General features: G+C 38.5%; 12 protein-coding genes across 12 annotated transcripts; 5 read left to right on the top strand and 7 right to left on the bottom strand.

Moving 5' to 3' along the window:
- Window positions 1-76: 76 nt before the first annotated feature.
- FAT1 (long-chain fatty acid transporter FAT1) lies at window positions 77-2086 on the bottom strand (the record flags this gene model as incomplete). Its single annotated transcript, XM_056222853.1, has 1 exon — window positions 77-2086. One exon carries the CDS (start codon window positions 2084-2086, stop codon window positions 77-79), a length of 2010 nt encoding a protein of 669 aa, XP_056080397.1.
- Window positions 2087-2482: 396 nt separating this feature from the next.
- On the bottom strand, window positions 2483-3379 carry FIG1 (Fig1p; the record flags this gene model as incomplete). The annotated part of the gene is made up of 1 exon (XM_056222842.1): window positions 2483-3379. One exon carries the CDS (start codon window positions 3377-3379, stop codon window positions 2483-2485), a length of 897 nt encoding a protein of 298 aa, XP_056080396.1.
- Window positions 3380-3803: 424 nt separating this feature from the next.
- Window positions 3804-4739, bottom strand: ATP3 (F1F0 ATP synthase subunit gamma; the record flags this gene model as incomplete). The annotated part of the gene is made up of 1 exon (XM_056222831.1): window positions 3804-4739. One exon carries the CDS (start codon window positions 4737-4739, stop codon window positions 3804-3806), a length of 936 nt encoding a protein of 311 aa, XP_056080395.1.
- A 788-nt stretch (window positions 4740-5527) lies between these two features.
- On the bottom strand, window positions 5528-8422 carry CHS2 (chitin synthase CHS2; the record flags this gene model as incomplete). Its single annotated transcript, XM_056222820.1, has 1 exon — window positions 5528-8422. One exon carries the CDS (start codon window positions 8420-8422, stop codon window positions 5528-5530), a length of 2895 nt encoding a protein of 964 aa, XP_056080394.1.
- A 445-nt stretch (window positions 8423-8867) lies between these two features.
- SCO1 (Cu-binding protein SCO1) lies at window positions 8868-9773 on the top strand (the record flags this gene model as incomplete). The annotated part of the gene is made up of 1 exon (XM_056222809.1): window positions 8868-9773. The coding sequence occupies one exon, from the start codon at window positions 8868-8870 to the stop codon at window positions 9771-9773; it is 906 nt and encodes a 301-aa protein (XP_056080393.1).
- Window positions 9774-10011: 238 nt separating this feature from the next.
- CSG2 (mannosylinositol phosphorylceramide synthase regulatory subunit) lies at window positions 10012-11244 on the top strand (the record flags this gene model as incomplete). Its single annotated transcript, XM_056222797.1, has 1 exon — window positions 10012-11244. One exon carries the CDS (start codon window positions 10012-10014, stop codon window positions 11242-11244), a length of 1233 nt encoding a protein of 410 aa, XP_056080392.1.
- A 2173-nt stretch (window positions 11245-13417) lies between these two features.
- PDX3 (pyridoxamine-phosphate oxidase PDX3) lies at window positions 13418-14104 on the top strand (the record flags this gene model as incomplete). The annotated part of the gene is made up of 1 exon (XM_056222786.1): window positions 13418-14104. One exon carries the CDS (start codon window positions 13418-13420, stop codon window positions 14102-14104), a length of 687 nt encoding a protein of 228 aa, XP_056080391.1.
- A 217-nt stretch (window positions 14105-14321) lies between these two features.
- On the top strand, window positions 14322-15440 carry HMT1 (protein-arginine omega-N methyltransferase HMT1; the record flags this gene model as incomplete). Its single annotated transcript, XM_056222775.1, has 1 exon — window positions 14322-15440. One exon carries the CDS (start codon window positions 14322-14324, stop codon window positions 15438-15440), a length of 1119 nt encoding a protein of 372 aa, XP_056080390.1.
- Window positions 15441-15664: 224 nt separating this feature from the next.
- Window positions 15665-18424, bottom strand: EDS1 (Eds1p; the record flags this gene model as incomplete). Its single annotated transcript, XM_056222764.1, has 1 exon — window positions 15665-18424. The coding sequence occupies one exon, from the start codon at window positions 18422-18424 to the stop codon at window positions 15665-15667; it is 2760 nt and encodes a 919-aa protein (XP_056080389.1).
- Window positions 18425-19074: 650 nt separating this feature from the next.
- Window positions 19075-20163, bottom strand: RPL4A (60S ribosomal protein uL4; the record flags this gene model as incomplete). Its single annotated transcript, XM_056222753.1, has 1 exon — window positions 19075-20163. The coding sequence occupies one exon, from the start codon at window positions 20161-20163 to the stop codon at window positions 19075-19077; it is 1089 nt and encodes a 362-aa protein (XP_056080388.1).
- A 274-nt stretch (window positions 20164-20437) lies between these two features.
- RKM3 (protein-lysine N-methyltransferase) lies at window positions 20438-22105 on the bottom strand (the record flags this gene model as incomplete). The annotated part of the gene is made up of 1 exon (XM_056222742.1): window positions 20438-22105. One exon carries the CDS (start codon window positions 22103-22105, stop codon window positions 20438-20440), a length of 1668 nt encoding a protein of 555 aa, XP_056080387.1.
- A 545-nt stretch (window positions 22106-22650) lies between these two features.
- Window positions 22651-24024, top strand: CDS1 (phosphatidate cytidylyltransferase; the record flags this gene model as incomplete). The annotated part of the gene is made up of 1 exon (XM_056222731.1): window positions 22651-24024. The coding sequence occupies one exon, from the start codon at window positions 22651-22653 to the stop codon at window positions 24022-24024; it is 1374 nt and encodes a 457-aa protein (XP_056080386.1).
- Window positions 24025-24146: the final 122 nt, after the last annotated feature.

Genomic DNA, 24146 nt, shown 5'->3' with positions numbered 1-24146 from the left:
GATATTGTTGTTCTTTTATTTATCACTAATGCTTTTAAATATAAAAATATCGCATCCCCACATGAAAAACATCAAACTATAATTTAATTGTTTGAGCATCGATAGCTTCCCAATCAGCGGTTGTCAAAACTTCATAACGCTTATAATTCTTGAGCCAAAATATAGTGTCATTACCGTCTAAACCCTTTGGTAATTTCTGCTCTCTATAAAGCTTCTTTAAGATCTTATGATTATCGGTCATTTTGATTTCATCAACAAATTTGACAAATAAAGGTAGAGCATAAGACGGTAGATTTATACGGCTCAAGGAGTCATTTAATAGTTTAGTCTTGGTAGAAATGTCAAGAGAATTGTCAGTTAATTTAATAACCGCAAACCCGGCTCTCCCTTCATACTTGGGTACTTTAATACCAACTACAAGAACGTGAGCATATAGTTTTTTGTTACTGGCTGTTAATTGATCTTCTACTTCAGTAGTGGAAACATTTTCAGATTTCCATCTGAAAGTATCGCCCATTCTGTCAAGAAAATACCACAATCCATTTTCATCTGCTTTTAATAAGTCACCACATCTATACCAAGCATCGCCACGCCTAAAAACATTTCTCACAACCTTCGATTTTGTCTCTTTCGCATTTCCAAGATAACCTTGGAAAGAAGTTTCTGGTTTTCTAGGAAAAAAGATTCTCATCAACATTTCACCTGGTTCGCCAACTGGGGCCACTTCACAGAAACCCTTAGAATTTCTATATATAACAGAGTCGTCATTTGGATCCATTCTTACCAATGTTTGTTGGAACGACAAAAACCACTGAATGATGGTACCATAGTTCCTGCAAGCACCAACTCCAAAATCACCCTTTTGAAAAGTAGTTGTTGCGAAAGGAGCTTCGGTCGCCCCATAAAATTCGCCAATAACTTCTATATTGAACCTCTTCCTAAAATCCTGCCAGATGTCAGGTCTTAAACCATTACCATAAGCAACCTTAACCTTATGCATCTTTTCATACTTGGAAATCGGAGTATGTAAAAGGTATCTACAGACTTCTCCGACATATTGAATATGGGTAGCCCCTGTTAAATAAACCTGCTTCCAAAATGTACTTGCAGAGAACTTATGCGATAAAGCAAGACAACCACCGTGGGATAGAATGGCGCATGCACCTAGTAAGGCAGCAGTAGAATGGAATAGTGGCATGGCTGTGAAAACAGTGCTTTCATTGGACATATGTAAAACATGACCAAAAACTTGACAGCCTACGGAAGATTTTCTCCAAGACATAATAGCGGACTTCGGTAAACCTGTTGTTCCAGATGTATAGATCAACATAGAAGGTTTGAAATCGGTCAAGTCTGATGGCGTCCTAATGGAGTCCTGTTGTAAGAATTCGGGTGATTGCGAGTTTAGAAGTTCATGCATTAAATCTTGTTCTTCAATATAGTTTAATTTGACTCCAGGAAGTGCATTTTTTATCCCCTCTTCTGATTCTTTGATCGGATCACTGGCATCAGGGTCAATGAACACTTGTGTAATATCAGAAATCTTTAAAGAGTGAACCAACGGAGTACCCTTAGTATTATAGTTTAAGAAAGCTGGTATCGCACCAATGTTCCATAAAGAAAGCCATAGAAATACGAAAAGGGGCTTATTGGTACAATCAATTGCCACGTGGTCACCGGCTTGAACATTATAGTCAAAATGCAAAATATGAGATAACCTCAAAACTATGTTATAGGTTTCAGCATAGGTAAATGTTTCGAGTTGAAATTCGCCCTTTTCAGCCATAGGACGGGTGTAGCTAATAGCTAAGTGCTCACCATTTTGTTTCACCTGTTTAATGAACAAATACCAGTTTTGAAATCTATGCCTTCTCACATCAATAATATAACAAAACACACTCTTTAAAAAGTAAGGGATAATGTACCAATCCTCCTTGAACCTGTATTTACGATCTAAGTCTTCCAGATAATCACCAAATAAGTAACCCAATGACTTCTGAATAGGGGTAATAATTACCTTAATTAACCTAAAGAATAATACGAAAATCCTTGATAAAACAAAGAAAACAACCTGTATGGGAGACATGACCACTCTTTTGTAGCTTACTGATGGTTAAGCAAAAATTTGTTGCTTGGATAGTTTGAACTTATATTTTTAGCTCAAGACTTTAAGGTACCTTATTTTGCCTTAGAATTAGTATTCAAGAAAAATTCCATAAAGCTTTGTTCCATTTCGCGAAAAACCCGCTTTATTATTCGAGTTGCTCATTATAGTGACACCAAATAAAAAAACGTAACAAATCCTGCTTGGGTTGGGCATTCCTCTTTCTACTCTAAGTCGATTGCCCAACTCCAAACAGGCTTAAATAAAATCTGATTATATTAATTTTTCACTAATTGAGACACCTCAATCTTTTTCTTTTCAATTCGGGGCCTGTTAAAACATCTAGTAAAAAGTTGTATATCTATATGTAGAGTAAACCTATACTTTGGAGTGTAGTGTGGACGAATCCGAAGAATAGTTGTTATATCTATTCTGTCTACATGGAACATTATCGATTTCTTCTTTCAAGCTTTTTCTATCTCTCAAATATATCAGCCATAAAATCACGCTATCTAGAAGTATGAATGCAAAACCAAACCATGCCATTGTTGCTGCTTTCTTACCCTTCTTCACAGCAAGTATATTCATACTTGACGACGGAACCAATCTATGACTTGCATTTATACCCACATGTGTCCACATGGCACCGATTCCCCACGTCAAAACTAAAGTTGGACTTAACAGTAAAAGAAACTTATTAATTACCAGTTTAAATGGTATCTTAGGAATGGTTACGTATAGGATCAGTAAGAACATTAAAATTGTCAATATTATGGTTGCCATCAGAACGTAGGGATGTACGACGTTAACTGATGTTAATTGAGCTAATTTCAAAATGTTTAGGATAACGCTTGACTGAGCTTTAGAATTGGAAGACGCAATATTGGAAAGTTGAATTTCCAAATCTTTATACAGGGGAACGGAGCTTAAATCCTTCCTTGGATAACAGATTCTATTGGACGATGTAGTCATATTATTGTATATGCTATATTGAGAAGGAATATTATCAATACAAACACCCATGTAGCCGGATCTTATAATGACTTCCTCCAGACCCAAAGTTATATTTGAGTTTTCATATGACTTTTCTATGATAGAATAAAAGGGTGAATTGTCATCAAATTTATATTTGACTAAGAAGGTTGATTGATTTGATGGATTGTAGCAGCCGATCAGAAGAAATATCAAAAGAAAGATCGAAATTAAATTGAAGATTAATGCAAATATTCTGGGCATACGTTTGGTGAAAAACCAAATCATCGAGATAGCGACCATATTTTTTTTTGTCTTGGCTTGTTTGTTTTTATTGTTCTACTAAATGACAGGCAGAAATCCAAGACACAGAAAAAACTGATGATAGATACTTCTGGGGCATTTATTAAAGGCTTTTTTATTTGTATGAAGTTATATATCACTTTCATTTTTTTGATCGGTTTCATCACTGTATCAGCTGTATCTTTTAACTGACACATACATGAAACTATTATGGGTTAAAATAGGGAAAAACAAAAATGGAGAGAACTCCAAAAAAAAAAGTTTTGAAAAAGTTTTAGCTTTTTGTATTTTACCTGAATATATAGTAGTGTTTAGTACTTATTATTTTTCTTTAGATATGTACTTTGTCTCATCAAGTCAAAATTCGTTTCATGTTCTACAAAAACAACGTCAAATAAGGAGGCAATGCAGGGAAAATTTTTCTTCAACCCAAAGAGGAAGCACCGGTAATAATATCAACCAATTCATTAGTAATGACAGCTTGTCTTGTTCTGTTATACAAGATAGAGTAACGGTTAATCATATCACCAGCATTCTTGGAAGCATTGTCCATAGCGTTTCTCCTGGCAGAAATTTCAGCAGCGTAACCTTGAGCCATTGCTGTCAACATTTGGTTAGCCAAAGTGTATTCAAATAAATCTCTTGGAACATTCGCATCTGTATCAATTTCAAATTTGCCGAAGGATGGAGATTGTTCAATGGTCTTTGCGTTAAAGATCGGTTTTTCAGAAGGTTCAAAGGACAGAGAAGAAACCGGGTCATTGTAGAAGATGGAAATCTTTGGATAAGTGCCGGCTTTCATGACACTCAATAATTTATCCGCAATTAAAGCTGATTCTTGAAAGGTTGGGGCATCCTTACCAATACCGTTGATCGACAATTTAATGTTGTCAGGATGAGTTCTCAAAAGCTGCATTTTGATCTTATCACCGATGGTAACGATATCGGCGTTTGGTTGTTCGTTCAGATGTCTTCTCACAGCTTTAGCCAATTGAGAGTGGATCGAACCACACAGTCCCTTATCCGATGTAATAGCAACAATCAACTCTCTAGGAGAAGCCCCTTCGGTGGCTTCGACATCCAAATTTTTTGTTTGGGCGTTCTTATAGAATAACTGCTCAGCTTCATCCATCTTCTTTGCGGAAATTTTGGCCTTTTCAGCTTTACTCAATCTTGTAGATGCAACAATCTTCATAGTTTTCGTAATCTTCTCAATATTCTTAATGGATTTCAAACGCATTTCCACTTCTTTCAAAGTAGCGTAAGTTCTTACAGGGTTGGTCTTGTAAAGAATACCCACTTGTGCTTGGTGGCACATCACAGAGCGCGTTACACTGTTAGATACAATTCTCGACAACATGACTGCTAACAAAAATAATGGTACTACTCCTCTTCGATTGTTTCGCTTGAAATTAACTACAACTCTTCAGCGTTAGTGATTTCCTCTTCGTCTTCTTCAACTGAAATGATAATCAACTAAGCATCTCCCTTTCTGGTCTGTCCTTAATCGTTATTGCGGTCCGGGTACGCTGCGTAGTTGCTCACCGCTCATTGGTTATTTGTCACGTGACGAACGTTTCTTGCGAATAAGTGCTATACGCTCTCTAAATATCGAATCAAAGTTTCTAATCTGTATCTAACTTACCTACTATTGGTGGTTATTGAAACTAAACTTGACTGTTTACATTCTTTGGCGTTATCAAGAGCAGCTTTGTGCTTCGATGTCTGTAAAAAGCAATATTATGATGACGCTCTCCGGTCAAGAATCGAGAGAATGTAGAACATAAGAACAATCTTCTTAATGTTATTTTTTATTACATTTTAAAAGATGTGTTGATAATTGAAGAATACCCAAACCCTTTTAATGCTCAACTTCCGCTGAACGACGGTCAAGGAATTTTATGTCATTTAGTTCTGTGAGAAGACTTTATGAGGAGAAAAGCGAGGTCATGAGGTAAAATAAAAGAACATTATGTTACGCTACATTGTACTTGGTATTGAAATGTAAATATTATATGAAAAAGTGTAGACGAGAAATGTCAAAAGTACCTTAAAACTTGAATGGTTTATTATAACCGGTGCATCATTGAAAAAAGGACGAGAAGTAAGAAGAAATTAGAATAGTAAACCGAAAAATAATGAGCTGCACTAGCCCTTCTTGTGGAAAACGTTTGATAAGTCCATTTTAGAAAATTCCCAGGAGCCACTGCCTTCCACTTTATTTCTGTAACTTACGATCATACGCAAGTATTTCATGAATAAGAAGGCCATAGAACCAACCACTCTAAAGGCGGCTAAAGCGGCTACAGACCATAAAATGAAGATCAAGTAGCCATTGTCCGTATCTTGAGGGGTAAAGACTTGAATAATGGACATAATTAATATAAGGTTAGATAACATCCAAATCATCACAATTCGGGTTCTTATGTCTCTATAGTAATCATTCTTGGATTGCTTCTCATTACCGCTTGGTTCTTCGAATTCAGGTTCCTTCAAACGGCTTTTGATTTCCAGAAACTTCTTATCAACTTCTTGAGGCCAATCTGTTTCCACAATCTGTTTACCATCTGGACCTTGAACCACAATGGCCTTGGACAATTGCTTGGATTCCTGCGTGGATCCTTTGGTACCCCAAGAAACATCGTGCGTATTGCAGAAAGCAAAAATTTGTAGAGTACACGTAAAAGCAGGAAGTGTCAAAAAATATTGTATAGATGATGTAAACATGTGCCATGGATCTAAGTACATGAGTGAGGAGAAAAAGTAGAGACCGTAAGTGGACAGCAATGAGATAACGATATCAACAAAGATCTTGTGTGATTCTGTACCAGAAGCCAATGACTTGAAGGCAAATACAAACCCACAAATCAGTGAGTATGTGGCACAAATAGACAATATAACCATAGACGTGATGAATAGATGTTTAGCGCCCTGAGGCCTATTACCCATGGAGATAATGAACAAACTTGCTAAGTCACAAAAGATCAAATACTTGAAGAAAATAAATAAAGCTTCACCATGTTTGATAATCAAATTCATCGATCCTGCCAAATAATAGAAAGTAAGAACAAAATTTGCAATAGAAAACCAAGAAAAAAGCATTTGAACAAATTGGTAAAAAAATTCAACATGCAGGAAGAACTTGCGTACAACAGAATGTTTAGTCTTCCAAATTTGATAGAAATGTAACTGAGCATAAATTGCAGCAAACATCGCACCGTTCAACCAACGTCTTCTTTGAGAAATAAATTCAGAAACGTCTTCAGGAACATCTGTTTCACCAGTGGCTTCCTTAACATATTTCAGAACCCATTTCGCATCTCGCTTGGCGACCAATTCCCAACAAAGAATTCTGTCTTCAGCCAAGTACATATTGGCGGTGAAGACATCATGGTCTCTACCTTCTTGAGTTTCACCAAGAAAGTACGATCTAAGAGGCCCAGTTCCGTCTTCATGATTTTTCAAAGCCCTATATCTATAAGCGGATAAGGCTCCAGGAAGCACGGAGATATAACCGAAAACACTTTCTAGTGGTTTATCTAAGATGTTCGATATCTTATATTCAAAATTCTGTGATGCGACTAGTGGATTGAATAGTTTCAATCCCCATTTCCCTTTCATAGTTTTGATCTGACCAGCGGCGCCAGCCACATTTGAATCCATATCAAAAACCTTCCATAATCTATAAATAGCTGTGTTGTTCAAACGTGTACCAACATCAACCAAAGTAACGACAGTAGGTTGTAAAACGGGACAAAATGCATTGAATAGCCAACGATGCGAATTGATCTTTTTCTTATTTTCTTCCTTAAGACAGAAGACCAATTGAACGGGAACAATGTCTTTTGAAACATAATCCAAATCCGCATTGATCGAGACCTGAGTGGTCAATTCAAAAATGTGCGCCTTGACCGGATCACCATTGACAGAAGCTTTGGCCATATCTTCTTGATAGACACCCAAGGCAGCTAAGTAATCAAGAGATCCCTGGTTTACTTTTGCTCTACCATCACTAATCAAAATAACAGAGACCTTTTTCCAACCGTTGGGACCCCAGACATGTGATTTCTCTCGCTTGCAAAGATGTGCAACATTTTTCATAATTGAATGGATAGTCCTTGCAAGAGAATACTTGTCTTCATTGTACATAGTAATACAGATGGCAATTTGACATTCCCTGTTCATCTCCGCAAACCTTAAAGTGTAACCTTCTCTGAGAAAATCGTCCGGTTCAACAGTACAAGCTGTATATCTCATTTCTGTAAATTCAGGGGAATTTCTCCGCGGCAAAGTATCTAGCAAACCTCTTGGTATTGGATTATCTAGTTTCAGCAGTGCCTTTTTCTTGCTGGGAGGAGGCAAGTCTGACACCATTCTTCTTTTGCTCTCCGAATTGGCACGTCTCACATACTGCTGTCTCGTTGGGTGATTCAGTTCGAACTTCGTTTCGTTGAAAGTATCTGCAGAGAAAATTGTAGACTGGTCATCATATGAAGTAGTCGAGGTCAAGTATTTTTCCTTTTCATCGTCTGCTTCTGTCAGGGAAGGTGCCGTTGTGGAGGTAGTAGACATCGTATATTTCGAGCTTTGAGAATATAGCCTACCGCTCCCAAACAAATTGTTACTAGGATGTTGCTGAGGTGAAAGATGGTAAGGGTCTACAACCGGTGGGTCCGCATTATCGCGAGGGTACAGATTACTACCTTCACTCAGATTTATAACTGCCTCACCTGCCCTCTTAGGAGACTCTTGTAAATTAGCAGCATACCTGTTGGGGGCAACAGGTGAGTTATGGGCACTATCACGGTAGAACTGAGTCCTATGGCGACGGTCTGGCGAATATCTTAATGCAGCTCTGGAAGGAGATGCTGGAAGGCCCTGGAAAACATTAGATTGATCATATCCATCTTCTAAACTCTCCTCACTCGGATTGGCCCACCGAGAGTTACTACTTGTGTTTGTATAAAACCTCGAGAGATTCGAAACACCACGTCTACCGGGTGAACCACTCGAAGGTTCTACCATGAATGGGTTTCTCGTCATTTCTTCTATGTGTTACGGTATTATTTAGGTCTAAATTCACTTTGTAACTATACTTCTCCTGGGCAATAGAATTATCAACAATAATGTCAAAGATAATTAAATAGACTGGCGCCATTCCAAGGGAGAGTCCTCGAATTCTCGATTGGAACTAAATTGAAGCTATGTGAATATCCAAATCGATGCTATATACCCAAAGTAGAAAAATGTAAACAAATCGACCAGGGTTTTCCGTAGGGTTTGTGATCTTCTAAAATATTTGGCCCTAACAAGGATTTTACAACCCTATAATAAAGGAAATAAACGGAAATATGATTATAACAACCCCACGAGAAAAGAGAAGAAAATAGTGTTATAGTATCTATTGTGATTGTAATTGACGTTTATTATGTGCAACATAGGGCCGTGCAAGTTTTGAACTACAGAAAACACAGCAAACATAGAGGAGATGCTAAAATTGTTAAGAACTACAAATCTGAGACTACTCCAGTACTGTCCCGTGCTGCCATCACGGGCTACAAGAGTGAGTGGCAATAGCGCTAAATTTCTCACACACAGGAGTTTCTTTACTGGAACGCGCCTGTGGCAAGCAGACGGTAAGAAACCATTGAGCAGAATCCCTGTGGGAGGTACGCCTATCAAGAGTCATGAGAAAGTGCGAGATGGCTCGATCGAGTTTTCTACAGGAAAGGCGATTGCCCTATTCCTAGCGGTTGGTGGGGCACTTTCTTATTTCTTCAACAGAGAGAAACGCAGATTGGAGACGCAGAAGGAGGCAGAAGCTAACAGAGGATACGGTAAACCTTCACTGGGAGGCCCCTTCCATCTGGAAGACATGAATGGTAATGAGTTTACGGAGAAAAATCTTCTGGGCAAATTTTCTATATTATACTTTGGGTTCAGTAACTGCCCCGACATCTGTCCTGATGAGCTGGACAAGCTGGGTGTATGGCTCAATACCCTTTCTTCAAGGTACGGCATCTCCTTACAGCCGTTGTTTATCACTTGCGATCCGGCAAGAGATTCTCCCGCTGTATTGAAAGAGTACTTGAGCGATTTTCATCCCTCCATCCTAGGGCTGACGGGCACATTCGACGAGGTGAAGAACGCATGCAAGAAATACAGGGTATATTTTTCTACTCCACCAAATGTCAAGCCGGGCCAAGATTATTTAGTGGATCACTCCATTTTCTTCTACCTCATGGACCCTGAGGGACAGTTTGTGGATGCTTTGGGCAGAAATTATGACGAAAAGACGGGTGTGGAAAAGATTGTAGAACACGTAAAGGGCTATGTGCCTGCAGAGCAGCGCGCTAAGCAGAAGGAGGCATGGTACTCTTTCTTATTTAAGTAAATTTGTAAATATATTACTTACTTCCCTGTACATATAAGGCTATGAACCATCCTTTTATTAAAGCTATCTCACCCGGCGTGGGGGAATATCGCAAGGAAAAAAAATAGCCCTCCCACTAAAAGGAGGCTATGTGAATATGAGAAGATCGAACTAAAGAAATGTTTGCGTGCCATTTTCTTGAAAAGTCTGCTCTTGAGCTGGTGAGTTAGTACGATAACAAGCAATAGATTACAGCACAATGTCCACCACTCTACTTTGGTTTTCAGGTGTAATAGGATACGTGATTCAAACAAAATGTTTGTCCAATATACAATCCAGAAAGGAAATATCAGGGGGACCTAATGGTACAATCGCAACTCCCGAGACTAACGGCGACAATGGCAACTCAAGCTCATTAACTTTTTATCTGACATTTATGTATTTTGCATCGTGGTTGCTCTTGGTTCCTGTATCTCGACTTTGGAAGAAAATGAGACCGATGATTGTTTCTGATTCAGAATCAAACAGAAATTCACAAACGTACAGCCCCAACGCCGAAACTGGAACAGAGGAAGATGTCGATGTGTTCTCGCATGTGTTGGATGATCCTCAACCACGCATCGTAACTCAACAACAGAAGCAAAAAATCATATCTGTGGCTACTTTTAAATATCTGGCTAAGCTAACAGTGTTGGCTCTAATAATGATTGTCGCCGACTTGACCTATAACATGGCTTTGTCACTATCACCAGCATTCGATGTTGCTTTAATTCAAAACACTGCAATTTTTGAAATTGTTACTTTGCTATATGGTGTTTGCGGGATCTCTAGGAAGAACTACGTTTTTCGCAACTTCCTCATCATGATGAATGCAGTCATTGGAATTTTAATCATCTCATATACAAAGGCTACCTGTGATATGCTTGCCGGGAAGCTGTCCGTCAACCCTGATACAGGAGAACTTTCAGACCCATTCTTGTTCGACAGGTTGAAAGGTGCTTTGATTTGTGGCCTTGGTGCCTTGATCATGGGTCCATTTGCTGTGTTATGGAACCGTTGGTTTTGCAGTAACATTTCCAAAAACGAAAACTCCGCTGTCGTCTTGGTCAAGCAAAGCACTCACATGGCCTTAATCGGGATTATCGGTATGATAATACTTTTGCCATTTATTCCCAAGTTTCCTTCTCGCGGGTCCTTAGAATCCATTTCCTTATTTTACAATGACAAGGGCTTTTGGTTCTCGCTATTAGGGTCAATTATCTTTGGCTCTTTACCCAGCTTGATTTCGGTACTAGAGTTGAACCGCAAAGCACCTGCTGAATATTTGACAACATGCAACCTTGGGGCTATTATCTTCATGGGGTTGGCTGAATGGATTTGCGAACCTACTCAAACCACTATAGTTAGATGGGAAGTCATTGGATATATAATGCTGACTGTTAGTTTGTTGGTCCTATCGGTAACGCTCGGTGAAGGCAAATATCACCATTAGTAAGAGCTACAGACTTTATACGATTGATGATCTAACAAGCATATGCAATTATTTGCTCTTCCTGAGTAAAAAAAATCATTAATCATTCGATTATGTTAAAGTAACTACTGGGATGTTCTTGTATCGTTTTATATTTTTGTTTTTTATTGTATATTCTAAAAGAAGTTATTTGGTAAGCTTTGTTATATGCATTAGGAAGGATTCCTGTGTACAATCAACTAAATAAGGCATGTAATGCCACAAACATGACATAGTATGTATGTACTCTACATTATACAAGTGTGCACACCTAAAAAAAAAATGTTCCAAAAATTATCTGAATGCATCAAAGGCATCGAGGAAAGTAAGTAACTGCTATCGCAACCGAAAAAACGCTTTACACGAAAATCCATAAACTGAACACACGGTTCCTTCCGCTCAGAAGTTAATGTCTGCATTACTGTAATAAGGAAGCGACAAAAATACCGTATTGATTCATCAAAAATGATTAAAGTAGGATGTCTAAAATAATCTATTTTGAAAAATCTCAAATTATGTCTTTTCAACTTGTATCATCATTTCTCGCGCTTACCATTCACTCGCAAAACATTCAGTGCTTGAGGAAGGTTCGTCCTTGCCTTTTTGCTTGTTTGCCAACCTGGTTCTTTCCCTCTGTTTCCTCTTTTGATGTACTTGACGCATTTAAAGTTTTCATTAATAAGTTCAATGAATAGATTTTTCTTTAACCCTTTTTAGTGGAATTTATTCTCTCGAAAGGCAAAAATCTACTGAAAAACGAAAAAGAAAAAAAAAATAGAATAAATCATTTCTCTATATACTCTTATCCGCCTATTTTCTTCTTCCTATTTTCTTTTTGCAGAGTTGACGATAAATTAGACATATAGAGTGACAGTATTCTTGATACCGCCCGTTTTGCAAATCTAATTCAAACTCCTCTTTTCCGTCACTTCAGAAGTGACAGAAAATATAATAAAAATAAGAAAATGAGAAAAAAGTAAAAAGTGGCCATGGGAACTTAGCTAATAAACAATTAGTCATAATATCAATGTGTGGGTGTGGTAATGGTAGACATTTTGTATAATGATGAAGGGGCAAAGGCGAAAACAGAGTTGGTCTTAAGCAAAGGAATAAGTGTCCCGAAAGCCCTATTCCGGCAGCAAAATCCAATAGTAAAATCCAAGCATCTGTGGCATGCTGCTCTCAAACTCAGATTTTAGCCATCTATAAGTAGAAATATAGCAAACCACACAAAACATGTATAATACATCATCTATGCTGACATCAGCACACTCCTAATATTTCGTAAAAAAAATTGGGACTGCCTGGTGACTCAAGATCTCAAATCAAATCTAACCCAACCTATTCATCATTAAGTGTCTACCAAATTTCTGAGGCTTATACGATGGAAAATTCAAAAGGGGAAGGTACAAAAAAAGGAAACGAGAATAGAAAAGTGCTAGAAAGCAAATGTAACAGCCGCCAGACATTTTAATAGGCGACGCATCTTCCTCATTAGCGCATGCCCCTATTGGAGAACTACTATTGAGGACTTCAGCTGGAAACCATAAAAGAAGCCTTTTAACTGATATGCTCGAGAGCTGTTGTAGTATGCTGTTGGAAAAGAGAACGGTTTTTCGCGAATTGGCGCGCCGAAAACTTTTCTCCTATATTTCTTTTTTTTGCTATTTAAATATAGACATCTTTGCAGGCTTGCTCTTTTTCTTAATCATGCATTGTCATATATAGATACATCTTGCTTGCTTGCAATATAAAAGCAAGTAAAATACAACACCCAGTATTTTTGGCTGCTCGCGTATCTCCCACTCATGGGTAGTCTCTCTAAGCTGGTAGATAGATATTTTAATGAACCACTTAAGTTCCGTTGTGAAGTTTCTCGTCTCTTTAGGCTGTATTTCATGACACTACTGTAGTTCACACATATAGATACGTAAATACTCGGATCTTAGTAAACAATACACGCCAATATGACTAAGTCTGCTTAACATTTCAAAAGTGCTCTAATAAATTCCGCGAGGGACAGGAACCGGGTAATTTGTAAGTACTGTGAAGGGGCCGCAACATGAACAAAGAAGAAATGACTAATCTACATAGTTAACGCATTAGAGAATACGGCAACCATACTAAGAGCACACTCGTAGCATCTGCACCTACAATGACTAAACAAGCCGAAGAGACTCAAAAGCCAATTATCTTTGCTCCTGAGACGTATCAATACGATAAGTTCACTTTGAATGAAAAGCAACTCACAGACGATCCAATTGAACTTTTCACCAAGTGGTTTAACGAAGCCAAGGAAGATCCAAGAGAGACGTTGCCAGAGGCGATTACCTTCTCATCCGCAGAATTACCTAGTGGGAAAGTGTCTTCCAGAATTCTTCTTTTCAAAGAACTCGACCATAGAGGCTTTACCATCTATTCTAATTGGGGAACCTCTAGAAAGGCCCGTGATATTGCTACAAACCCGAACGCTGCAATCGTATTCTTCTGGAAGGACTTGCAAAGACAAGTGAGAGTTGAAGGTGTCACAGAGCATGTTAACAGAGAAACCTCTGAACGATACTTTGAAACAAGACCTCGGGGGTCTAAAGTTGGGGCATGGGCCTCACGCCAATCAGATGTTATTAAGGACAGAGAAGAACTGGACGAGTTGACCCGGAAAAACACTGAACGTTTCAAGGATGCTGAAGACATTCCATGTCCAGATTATTGGGGCGGCTTGAGAATCGTCCCACTGGAAATTGAGTTTTGGCAAGGTAGACCTTCCAGATTACATGATAGATTCGTTTACAGAAGAGCAACAGAAAACGACCCATGGAAAGTTGTCAGATTAGCCCCATGAGATGAGGAAAATAAAAGAATACAACATCCGACCTATTTAACACTGTGTATTTCTCTATTGTTGTGTTCTTTATACTGTATAATGAACCTTTTTTTTATATTACTTGTAGGGTAATACGTTAGATTATCCCGAAAAAAAAAAGGAATTTTGAAAATTTGGAAATTGCGGGAAAAATTTTTCACTAAGGTAAATTGTATGCTATAAAACAGTTGAAGAGATGAGCTACGCACTACTCACTACCACTCCTAAAAAAGAAGAACAACGCACTGATCCATCCAAAGAAAAAAAAATGAGCAAGACGGCGGTTAAAGATTCAGCTACAGAGAAGACGAAGCTGAGTGAGAGCGAACAACACTACTTCAATTCATACGATCACTATGGTATTCACGAGGAAATGCTTCAAGATACGGTTCGTACCTTATCTTACAGAAACGCAATAATCCAAAATAAGGATCTCTTCAAAGACAAGATTGTTTTAGATGTTGGATGCGGTACAGGTATCCTATCCATGTTTGCCGCTAAGCACGGTGCCAAGCATGTCATCGGTGTCGATATGTCAAGCATTATCGAAATGGCAAAAGAATTGGTGGAACTAAACGGATTCAGTGACAAGATCACTTTGCTAAGAGGGAAATTGGAGGACGTTCATTTGCCTTTCCCTAAAGTAGATATCATTATATCTGAATGGATGGGCTACTTTTTATTATACGAGTCCATGATGGACACTGTTCTTTACGCTAGAGATCACTATTTGGTGGAAGGAGGTTTGATCTTCCCCGACAAGTGTTCCATCCATTTGGCTGGTTTGGAAGATTCCCAATACAAAGACGAGAAGTTGAACTATTGGCAGGACGTTTATGGGTTCGATTACTCGCCATTTGTTCCATTGGTCTTGCACGAGCCCATTGTTGATACCGTGGAAAGAAACAATGTTAACACCACTTCGGATAAGTTGATCGAATTTGATTTAAATACAGTGAAAATATCGGATCTAGCGTTCAAGAGTAATTTCAAATTGACCGCCAAGAGACAAGATATGATTAATGGTGTTGTCACTTGGTTCGACATTGTTTTCCCTGCTCCAAAAGGTAAGAGACCTGTCGAATTCTCCACTGGCCCTCATGCTCCATACACTCACTGGAAGCAAACAATATTTTATTTCCCTGATGATCTAGATGCTGAAACTGGTGACACCATTGAAGGTGAATTGATTTGCTCTCCAAATGAAAGGAATAATAGGGACTTAAATATCAAGATCTCTTACAAGTTCCAATCTAATGGCATTGACGGAAACTCAAGAAGCAGGAAGAACGAAGGTTCATACTTAATGCATTGAGACTTTATTTCTCAAAAAAGAGATAATTTGATTAACAAATAAACAAACTCATTCATATCATTGACGCCAGTGTGCGTATACACCGCTGCCCTATTTTGTTGGTCGCGCGTAAAAATTAGTTTAGATATATGACTTTGCATGTTCTTGTACTATAGTTCTTTTAAAAAAATTCTACTTACCTATCCTTTTCTAGTTTGGTTATTTTCAGTTCTTTAGCAAAATTGTTAGTTAAGAAAACAATAGCAACAACCTAACTCTGAATCATCCATCAATTTCCAACCTATATCAGCAAATTTGCTCAATATTCTTTGGTCCTCTTCCTCTGGTGACGAAACATTAGAAGCGTTGTCAGTTACGAAATTTTCCGAGCACATTTTCTTCATTACAGACGTCAGGCCTCCAGTGCTATTTGGAATACCGGTGTTGAAACGTTTAGCAAGTGTATAAGTGTTCTGTCTGAAAGATTCCAACGCATTTAATAGCGAAGTAATTTGCACTAACTCATTCAGCGCTGTGGACAACATCATTATTTTATCATTTATCTCACTTGCCATGTTTCCATTACGGATAAATAAGCTTATTAGTATGGTGGGTATGGGGCCTATCAACTTAATAATGTTAGAGCATTCCTCCACCATTGGCAGCATGAAAACGGAAACAGTTCCCGGTAGATACTTGGCAGCGTAGCACTTGTTTGATTCATCGCCAAGTTTGGAAGTGTTGCGTTGTGTTTGTGAAATCGATTCATCTTCACTATTCGGAGCAGAACATGTGTTTGGAAGCAGCTTCAAATTCAAATCGACAGAGTTCTCTACGTTCGCATTTACGATTGAGTCTAATATACCTGATATCAGATTGATCATCGAGCAAACTAGCTCACCAATACTATTCATTACAGCATTTGAACTGCGCCAATTTTTCGGAAGCTTTTCATTCTTTTGTCCGATATTCAATAATTCTTCAATTAAAGTTCCCTTTTTCTTCAAAAGAATCTGAAAATCGTAAGCAATATTATCATGTTCATCTTTTTCAACAGCTATGCCTTCATGGCTCGTTCGGTCCGTGGCAGGTGGATTTTGGAACCTGTTTATTTGCAGGGATTTTCTATTAAGGACAAAGCATGTTATAAATTCACCGAGTTTCAGATTCCATAAAATAATATCCAAGTTCATAGAGGGGTTTTCAACAATTTGATTATGACCCGCTTTGTCACTAAAATACGTGTCAATGGGGCTATCGAATTTTAAATTGATTAATTTTGGTTGGCCTAACCTGAAGCTTTGAAGCGAATCTAAAATGCTCAAAAGTATGTATGATCTTTTAAACAACACGGCATAATCAAGTTGTTCTTCATCGCTCTCCTCGTTTGAAACTAAAAGGGGTACCAAGATAGCATTTTCGTAAGGCAGAAATAGTTTGTAAGTTTGAAACTCGTTGAAAACTCCGACAGAGGGGCCTAACAAGGACAAGCTTTCATTACCGGTCAAGACTAAAATGAAATTCAGAATAACGATTGTCGAAAAGAAAATGAACTTTATTCTTGAAGGAGTAACGCCGAAACTTTGCTTTAATTTTGATTTAATAGTCATTAAACTTTGGAAACACTCATTTATACATCTGCTCAAATTCTGAGTGTAGTACAGTCCTTTTTGAGCATCGCATAAATTGCCATCAGACCATGATTTTGTTGATTTTGGCGGTTTACTTTGTTTTATTTTAGAGAATACCAAAACCTCCAACGCGGTTTTAAAACATTGAATGATTTCACTGTTAGTTTTGTGGGTTTCATCGAATGCTTGCGGCTTCACCGGAACAAGCATGCCAGTAAGTTTACTCTGGCTGATTGGTATTATGGGAAAATTAAGATGAAAATAATTATAGTAGATGTCTAAAACTTTGTAAAGGGGGGTCTCGTCAAACTGTCTGCTAGTGCTGAAAATGAGTGGTTTTATACCGGCTTCTTGATTCAAGAGATCATTTTTTTTAGAATCTGGACGAGAGAGATCTGACGATCGATATGCTGACTTCCAAGTCGGATTTCTTTCCCACTTATTAGTATTAGTGTTCGCGTCTATTTTTTTACCAAGACACCCTACAGTCAATGAATTTAATCGTTCTTTTTCAATTGAGGGTACGCTATTTGGAGTCAACATATAATGCTCTTTACCCTGTGTGTTATCTTCTGATGTTGTAGCTTCACTCGTACCGGAAAAACTGCTTATCCTGGATCTTCCAGAGTTGAAAGGATTGGTGTAGGGGTTAGCACGCTGTTCTTGCACTTGAGAGGGCTGTGGACCCTGACGATAAACACTTGTTAAATACGCACCATTTCCTTCTACTGGCGTTATCATACCTTTTATTGCAGTATCCTTACTCTCTTGCTCAACATTCAAATTTTGACCCAGGCGACAATTTTCCCCAAAGGAAGTAGATATCGATGAACTACTGGATAATGTGGCTAGAGAACTGCCACGTCTAATATCATCATACGGTACCTTCCAAAATTGTTGTGTTTGAGTTGTTATAGTGGGAACAAGTAAGCCGCTAATGGAAGGAAAAGAAGAATTCCGAGCGAGTGACGCTATATGGCTATCTCCCAAGTTTATTGGGTATGAATGAGTCCTCGACCTGTAATTAAGAGGACCATTACCTGAACTGAAATTGTCGTTGGATACCTCATTACTTCTTTTCTTCGCTGGACCACGTTTCAGTGGGACTCTAACAAACAAGCACTTTTCGTTAACTTCTAAACACCCCTGGCAAACTCCAGTATGCTGGTTGAACCTGCACTTAATTCTTTTCTTTCTACATTGGTCACAAGCTCGAGAGGCTTTCTTCCTTTGCTTTGTCACTCCCTCACCCCTTCTTTCACAAATTCTCGACGAATCTAACTTATCTACTTCCCCCATTGGCGCCGGGATATTTAGGTGCCCATATTGGTTAGGAATTGTTGTTCCATATAAGTTAGGAACATGTTGTGGCATTTCTGGTGGATTTTTGATTGTTATGTATTTCTATGTAGCGCGCTAAAACTACGAAATCTTCTGAAATTCCAAAGCAAAATCTTAAATCCTATGTAGAATTAAATTTGCCGAGACAATTGTTTATTATTTCAATCGTGCTTGTTGCAAGAACACATACACATATTGTTATGGAGCACTATTCTAGCCAATGATTTTCATTGCAGTTTAAGTTAACGGACTACTCGAACCCGAGTTTCGTAGCCGCGTCAAAAAGGCAAAATTGAGCGGAACCGGAGTGATCAAAAGGGTGGGGGCAGCACATGCAATGCTACACCAAGTAATTGTAAAAGCATTCAAACGGGGGCATGCCTTGTCTATATCAGGTAATTGTTGGGCACAATCCCTCGTACGTTAAAAGTGGGTCTCATTAAGTTTAATATGCACGACTATTGTTGACTCGAGCTTTGGCTCAATGTGGGGAAAAACTGTAAAGGTTCCTGTAAACTTATGCTTTAAATTCATCGTACATCAGTATATATTCATCAAAGTAGTAAGAATTCATAAAAAATAGATAATGTCAAGTCAGAGAGGAATAATTACTCACCTTAGAGATACTAAAAGCTTATATAAGTACACAGAAAATGATAAAAAATGTTCTGAACTCAACAAGTTTAATCGTGCTTCAAAGTTTCAGTAAAGACAGAAGCTGGTTTAGTACCAGCCTTTTCAGCCTTCTTGGAACCTAGCTTTTCAGCAGCAAAGACCTTGGCGTAAGGGTTCAATCTCAACAAGACTTGCTTGTTCTTCAATGGGTTCTTCTTCAAAACGTGGGTACGCTTTTGAGTAGCTTGGCCAGCTGGTCTGACAGCAGATTGGATTTCAGAAGAGTTGATGATTCTGGTGACATCAGAAGTGGAGATGATGTGGGATGGCAAAGTGTAACCAACCTTGGAGGAGGCAACGGTTTCAGAACCCCAGACTTGGTCCAACTTGGCGAAGGCAGCTTCAGTCCAGATGACGAATCTACCCAAGTGAGCACCTGGAGCCAATTGCAACAAGTTCAAAGAGGCAACGTTGGCGGTTTCAACACCTGGAACGTTTCTCAAGGCCTTGACAATACCGTTGTCTTCAGCATAGACGACTAATGGACCTCTTCTTTGAGTCCATCTTCTGTTTCTGTACTTACCCTTACCGGCTCTCAATTTCTTGGACTTCAAGACCTTCAACAAGTCGGAGTGAGCACCAACAGCCTTCAAAGCAGCAACTGCTTCCTTAGTCTTTTGAACAGATTCCAAGTCAGTGGAGACAACCAATGGAATTTCTGGAATCTTTTCGACTCTGTGACCTCTGGCCAAAACCAAAGAGGCAACGGCAGTAGCAGCAATAGCAGAAGCAGTGGCATAACGCTTTTCGTTGTGGTTAACCTTAACGTTCCACTTTCTCCAGGTCTTGGTTGGAGCAAACATACGACCACCACGACACATGTTACCGAAGGCACCTTGACCGGATCTACCGGTACCACCACCACCAACTCTTGGAATACGAGCGACGGCACGACCAGTACCCCAGGATTCAGCAGAGGTTTGGTGACCAGCCTTTTCAGAAACAGCGTAAGCTTGTCTCTTGTTCTTGTTCACAGAGGTGAAAACGGTGTGGACAATGTCAGGACGAATTGGAGCGGAGAAGACAGCTGGCAATGGCAAGGCATTGGCAGTAGCTTCACCAGTCAAAGAGTGAACAGTAACTTGTGGACGGGACATTTCGATGATTGTTCTTATAGGACTGAAATATTTTTCAAAATATATTGTTGATAACGTGGAATTTGAAAAGGTAAAAGAAATGTGATGGATATACTATTCGTTTAAATATTTTTTTTCTCAGATGAAGAGGAAAAAATTTTCATTTTTTTTTCACTCTGGTTCTCGTGTAGTGTGATAATAATAGTCTATTTTAGTTTTGATTCTATGAAGGTGATATAAAATATTTGATTGATTAACTGAATACTAGATCTATTATGTATGCATCCAATACTATTTAGGAAAGTGTCTTGCGACATTTAGTCAGAATATCATGCTCAGATTGTACCAAAATTTGAGCACTATGGAACATGTTATCAGTAATACCTGTTACTTGTGGTGTGTTATCGCGTTTTATACAAGGCAGCTTCTTGTCCTTAAGTAATTTGGAAAGTAGCTTTTTAGAATGAGGATTGTCCTTTTTTGCCAAAAAGGGCAGTTTTTCCTCGTTGATTATTGAGTCGCTGATATGAGGAGTGACCTTTTTGGAGAAGAGTGATTTCCATTGAGAGGCCGTTAAAGTTAAAAGATTAGCTAAAGCCCATGTCGAAGGTGAAGGCTCGCCATTGTAATCTATGTAAAGCTGGGAAAGCCACGAGTTCAAGTCATTTTCCCCTTCTTCCTCTTCGCTTTCTTCCTCTAGCTCGCTCCCTGCATCCTCAGAAAACCCATCTGATTGTGGCACACTATCTTTGTCTTCGCCTTCATCTTCTTGTCGCATTTGAACATACCATGCTGAAAACAAGCCATGGCCAACTTGGCCCCACCACTTAACTTTCTCTTGATATTTTTCTTCCTTCTTCAGGATATTCATAAAATCAGGCCCTAAATGAACAATATCATACGTGTTCCCAGGTACGGTAAACCCATATCTAGCCAATAAAAAGACGTTTGACAGCTCACCATAGGAGTTGAATATTTCTTGGTGTTGCGTCACATCATTCTTTAGTACTAGATCGACACATTCATCGGCATTCTCAATGCCGCTATCTTCATCCTCGATATCCGTAATACTCTTAGAGCGCTCTTCTTGTAAACCATTCTCTAGACTATTAATTAGATCCTCATTAATAGTAGGGGTCTCCATTTTTTCTGCTCTAGATGTGTCCCTTTCTTGTTCCTGTACTTCCAAATATTCTTCCGCTATCAAGTGTTTGCACATACCCGATTCACCACATTTATCACAAACATCATATAATGATACAAACTTTAAATCTGGGTGCGCAACATGGTGATTGAACAGGTCCGCAATGGGCACCAAAGCTGTTTCATGATAGGCGTCTATCTCAAACCCTCTTGATGATAAGGTGTAAGCCACGGAAATAAATCTTTCCAGCTTCAAGTTGAAATCTTTTCCATGATTATTTTCCTTAACATCTAGAAACCCATTAGGAATTTCCAACTGAAATTCTTCATTCCATTTACGTGCTAGATTGATAGCAATTTCGAAACCCTCTACAATTTCTTCCTCCGGTGTCAACGCATCAAATAAGGTATCGAAACTGGTGCCCTTTAAAAGTTCTTTACCATTTTTATTCCAAAAACTTGGCGGCAGATTCAAATTTCCTTGCTCATCGCGAATCCGTATAGTTCGAAGAAAAGGATACCAATGGCTCGTATTTTTAAAAACTGTAGTTTCATAAATGAATGCAATATTCAGGGCCAACATCCCATCAATACTATTGTCGTATAGCAAATTGGCAATGGAGCTGTTAGATGCTGAAAAAATCGAGGACTTGTTCAATGTCAGTACCGACTGTCCTTTCGCGATATCAGTCTTGGCAAAGACACCTAATCCACCAAGAGCCGATTCTCTTATGACACATTTGGAAAGGTCGAACTTGCCATGGCAATCAGTAACAAACCTTAAAATGTGAGAGATATCATCCTTAGAAGTCACCGACATTCCTCTCTTCGTAATTGATTTTGTTTACTAGTATATATGAAGAATGAATCTCCGATAATGACTTCCTCCATCTCATCTTGCCTTTCCTACTTCTTTGATTCATTTAATTTTCATCATCACACTACTCTTTTTTCGCTATTTTTACACGACATTTTAGACATTCAACAGAAAAATGGATATATCAAGGACAGTTCTCACAGACAAAAGCATGTGTGAGACTCTGTCGATCTAAGTCTTTACAAAATATCTGGTATGGTACCAAATTTGGCATTCTCTGACTTGTTTTGAGCGTCTTCAGGCACTGCATATCGTCATTATTCTGTCATATTATTTGACAATCATTATCGACGGATACACCTCTTGAAAATTTTTCAGATGGGATGACATGTGAAAAGTGTAGCAATCGACAATTGTAAACAGCTTGAGGACTGTTAACTTATCTTGATATTTAGCTCAAGATAGTTTGTGAAGACGCAGTTCTTGCCAAGTATCTTCCCAAACAATCAACCTTCCATACTCAACTGATATAATTCCACTTACCCAAGATGTCTGACAATCCTGAGATGAAACCGCATGGTACGAGCAAGGAGATTGTGGACTCAGTTACTGACGCCACCTCAAAGGCTATTGACAAGCTGCAAGACGAACTCCATAAGGACGCCAGTGAATCTGTCACACCAGCAACCAAGGAGAACACGGCTGCTGCGAAGGAAAGTAGGAAGTACAACTTTTTCATTAGAACCGTCTGGACGTTTGTTATGATCAGTGGGTTTTTCATCACCTTAGCATCAGGCCATGCATGGTGTATAGTGCTGATTTTGGGGTGTCAAATTGCTACTTTTAAAGAATGTATTGCTGTAACAAGTGCTTCCGGTCGCGAGAAGAATTTGCCACTAACAAAAACGTTGAATTGGTATCTTCTCTTCACCACAATCTACTATCTAGATGGAAAATCGCTCTTCAAGTTCTTTCAAACCACGTTCTACGGGTATCCTGTATTGAATTTCATTGTAACAAATCACAAGTTTATTTGTTATTGTCTCTATCTTTTAGGGTTCGTTTTGTTCGTTTGTAGTTTAAGAAAGGGATTTTTGAAATTCCAGTTCGGATCATTATGCGTCACTCATATGGTTCTTCTTTTAGTGGTATTTCAAGCACATTTGATCATCAAGAACGTGCTTAACGGTCTATTTTGGTTCTTACTACCATGCGGATTAGTCATCGTTAATGATATCTTCGCCTACTTGTGCGGCATAACATTCGGTAAGACTAAGCTAATAGAGATTTCCCCTAAGAAAACCTTAGAAGGTTTCCTTGGTGCTTGGTTCTTTACCGCTCTAGCAAGCATCATATTGACAAGAATTTTGAGCCCCTATACTTACTTGACGTGCCCTGTGGAAGATCTTCATACAAACTTCTTTTCCAACTTGACATGTGAATTAAATCCTGTTTTCCTTCCACAAGTTTATAGGCTTCCACCTATCTTCTTCGATAAAGTGCAAATCAATTCCATTACAGTAAAGCCAATATATTTCCATGCTTTAAATTTGGCTACCTTTGCATCATTATTTGCACCATTTGGCGGATTTTTCGCATCTGGTTTAAAGAGAACTTTCAAAGTTAAAGATTTTGGACACTCCATTCCAGGTCATGGTGGTATCACAGACAGGGTCGATTGTCAATTCATAATGGGCTCTTTTGCCAATTTGTATTATGAAACATTCATCAGTGAACATAGGATAACAGTAGATACTGTTTTATCCACTATTTTGATGAACTTGAACGACAGGCAGATCATAGAGTTGATCGATATATTGATTAAATTCTTATCTAAAAAAGGTATAATATCACCAAAAAATTTTGAGAAACTGGCTGATATTTTCAACGCCATTAAAAAACCATTGGCCGATCACTCTTGAACATAAAAAATCCATATAAAAGTATATATGTGTGTGTGTGTATGCAATTTCTCTTCAGACTCCTATGCATACCACTTTTTATTATTTCGATTATGTAAATTACAAAATAAGATATCAATTTT

Source organism: Saccharomyces mikatae (assembly GCF_947241705.1).
Source record: "Saccharomyces mikatae IFO 1815 strain IFO1815 genome assembly, chromosome: 2".
In the NCBI taxonomy this organism is placed as follows: domain Eukaryota; kingdom Fungi; phylum Ascomycota; class Saccharomycetes; order Saccharomycetales; family Saccharomycetaceae; genus Saccharomyces; species Saccharomyces mikatae.
The sequence above is the reverse complement of the archived record's forward strand: the minus strand, read 5'-3'. Positions and strand labels throughout refer to the sequence as shown.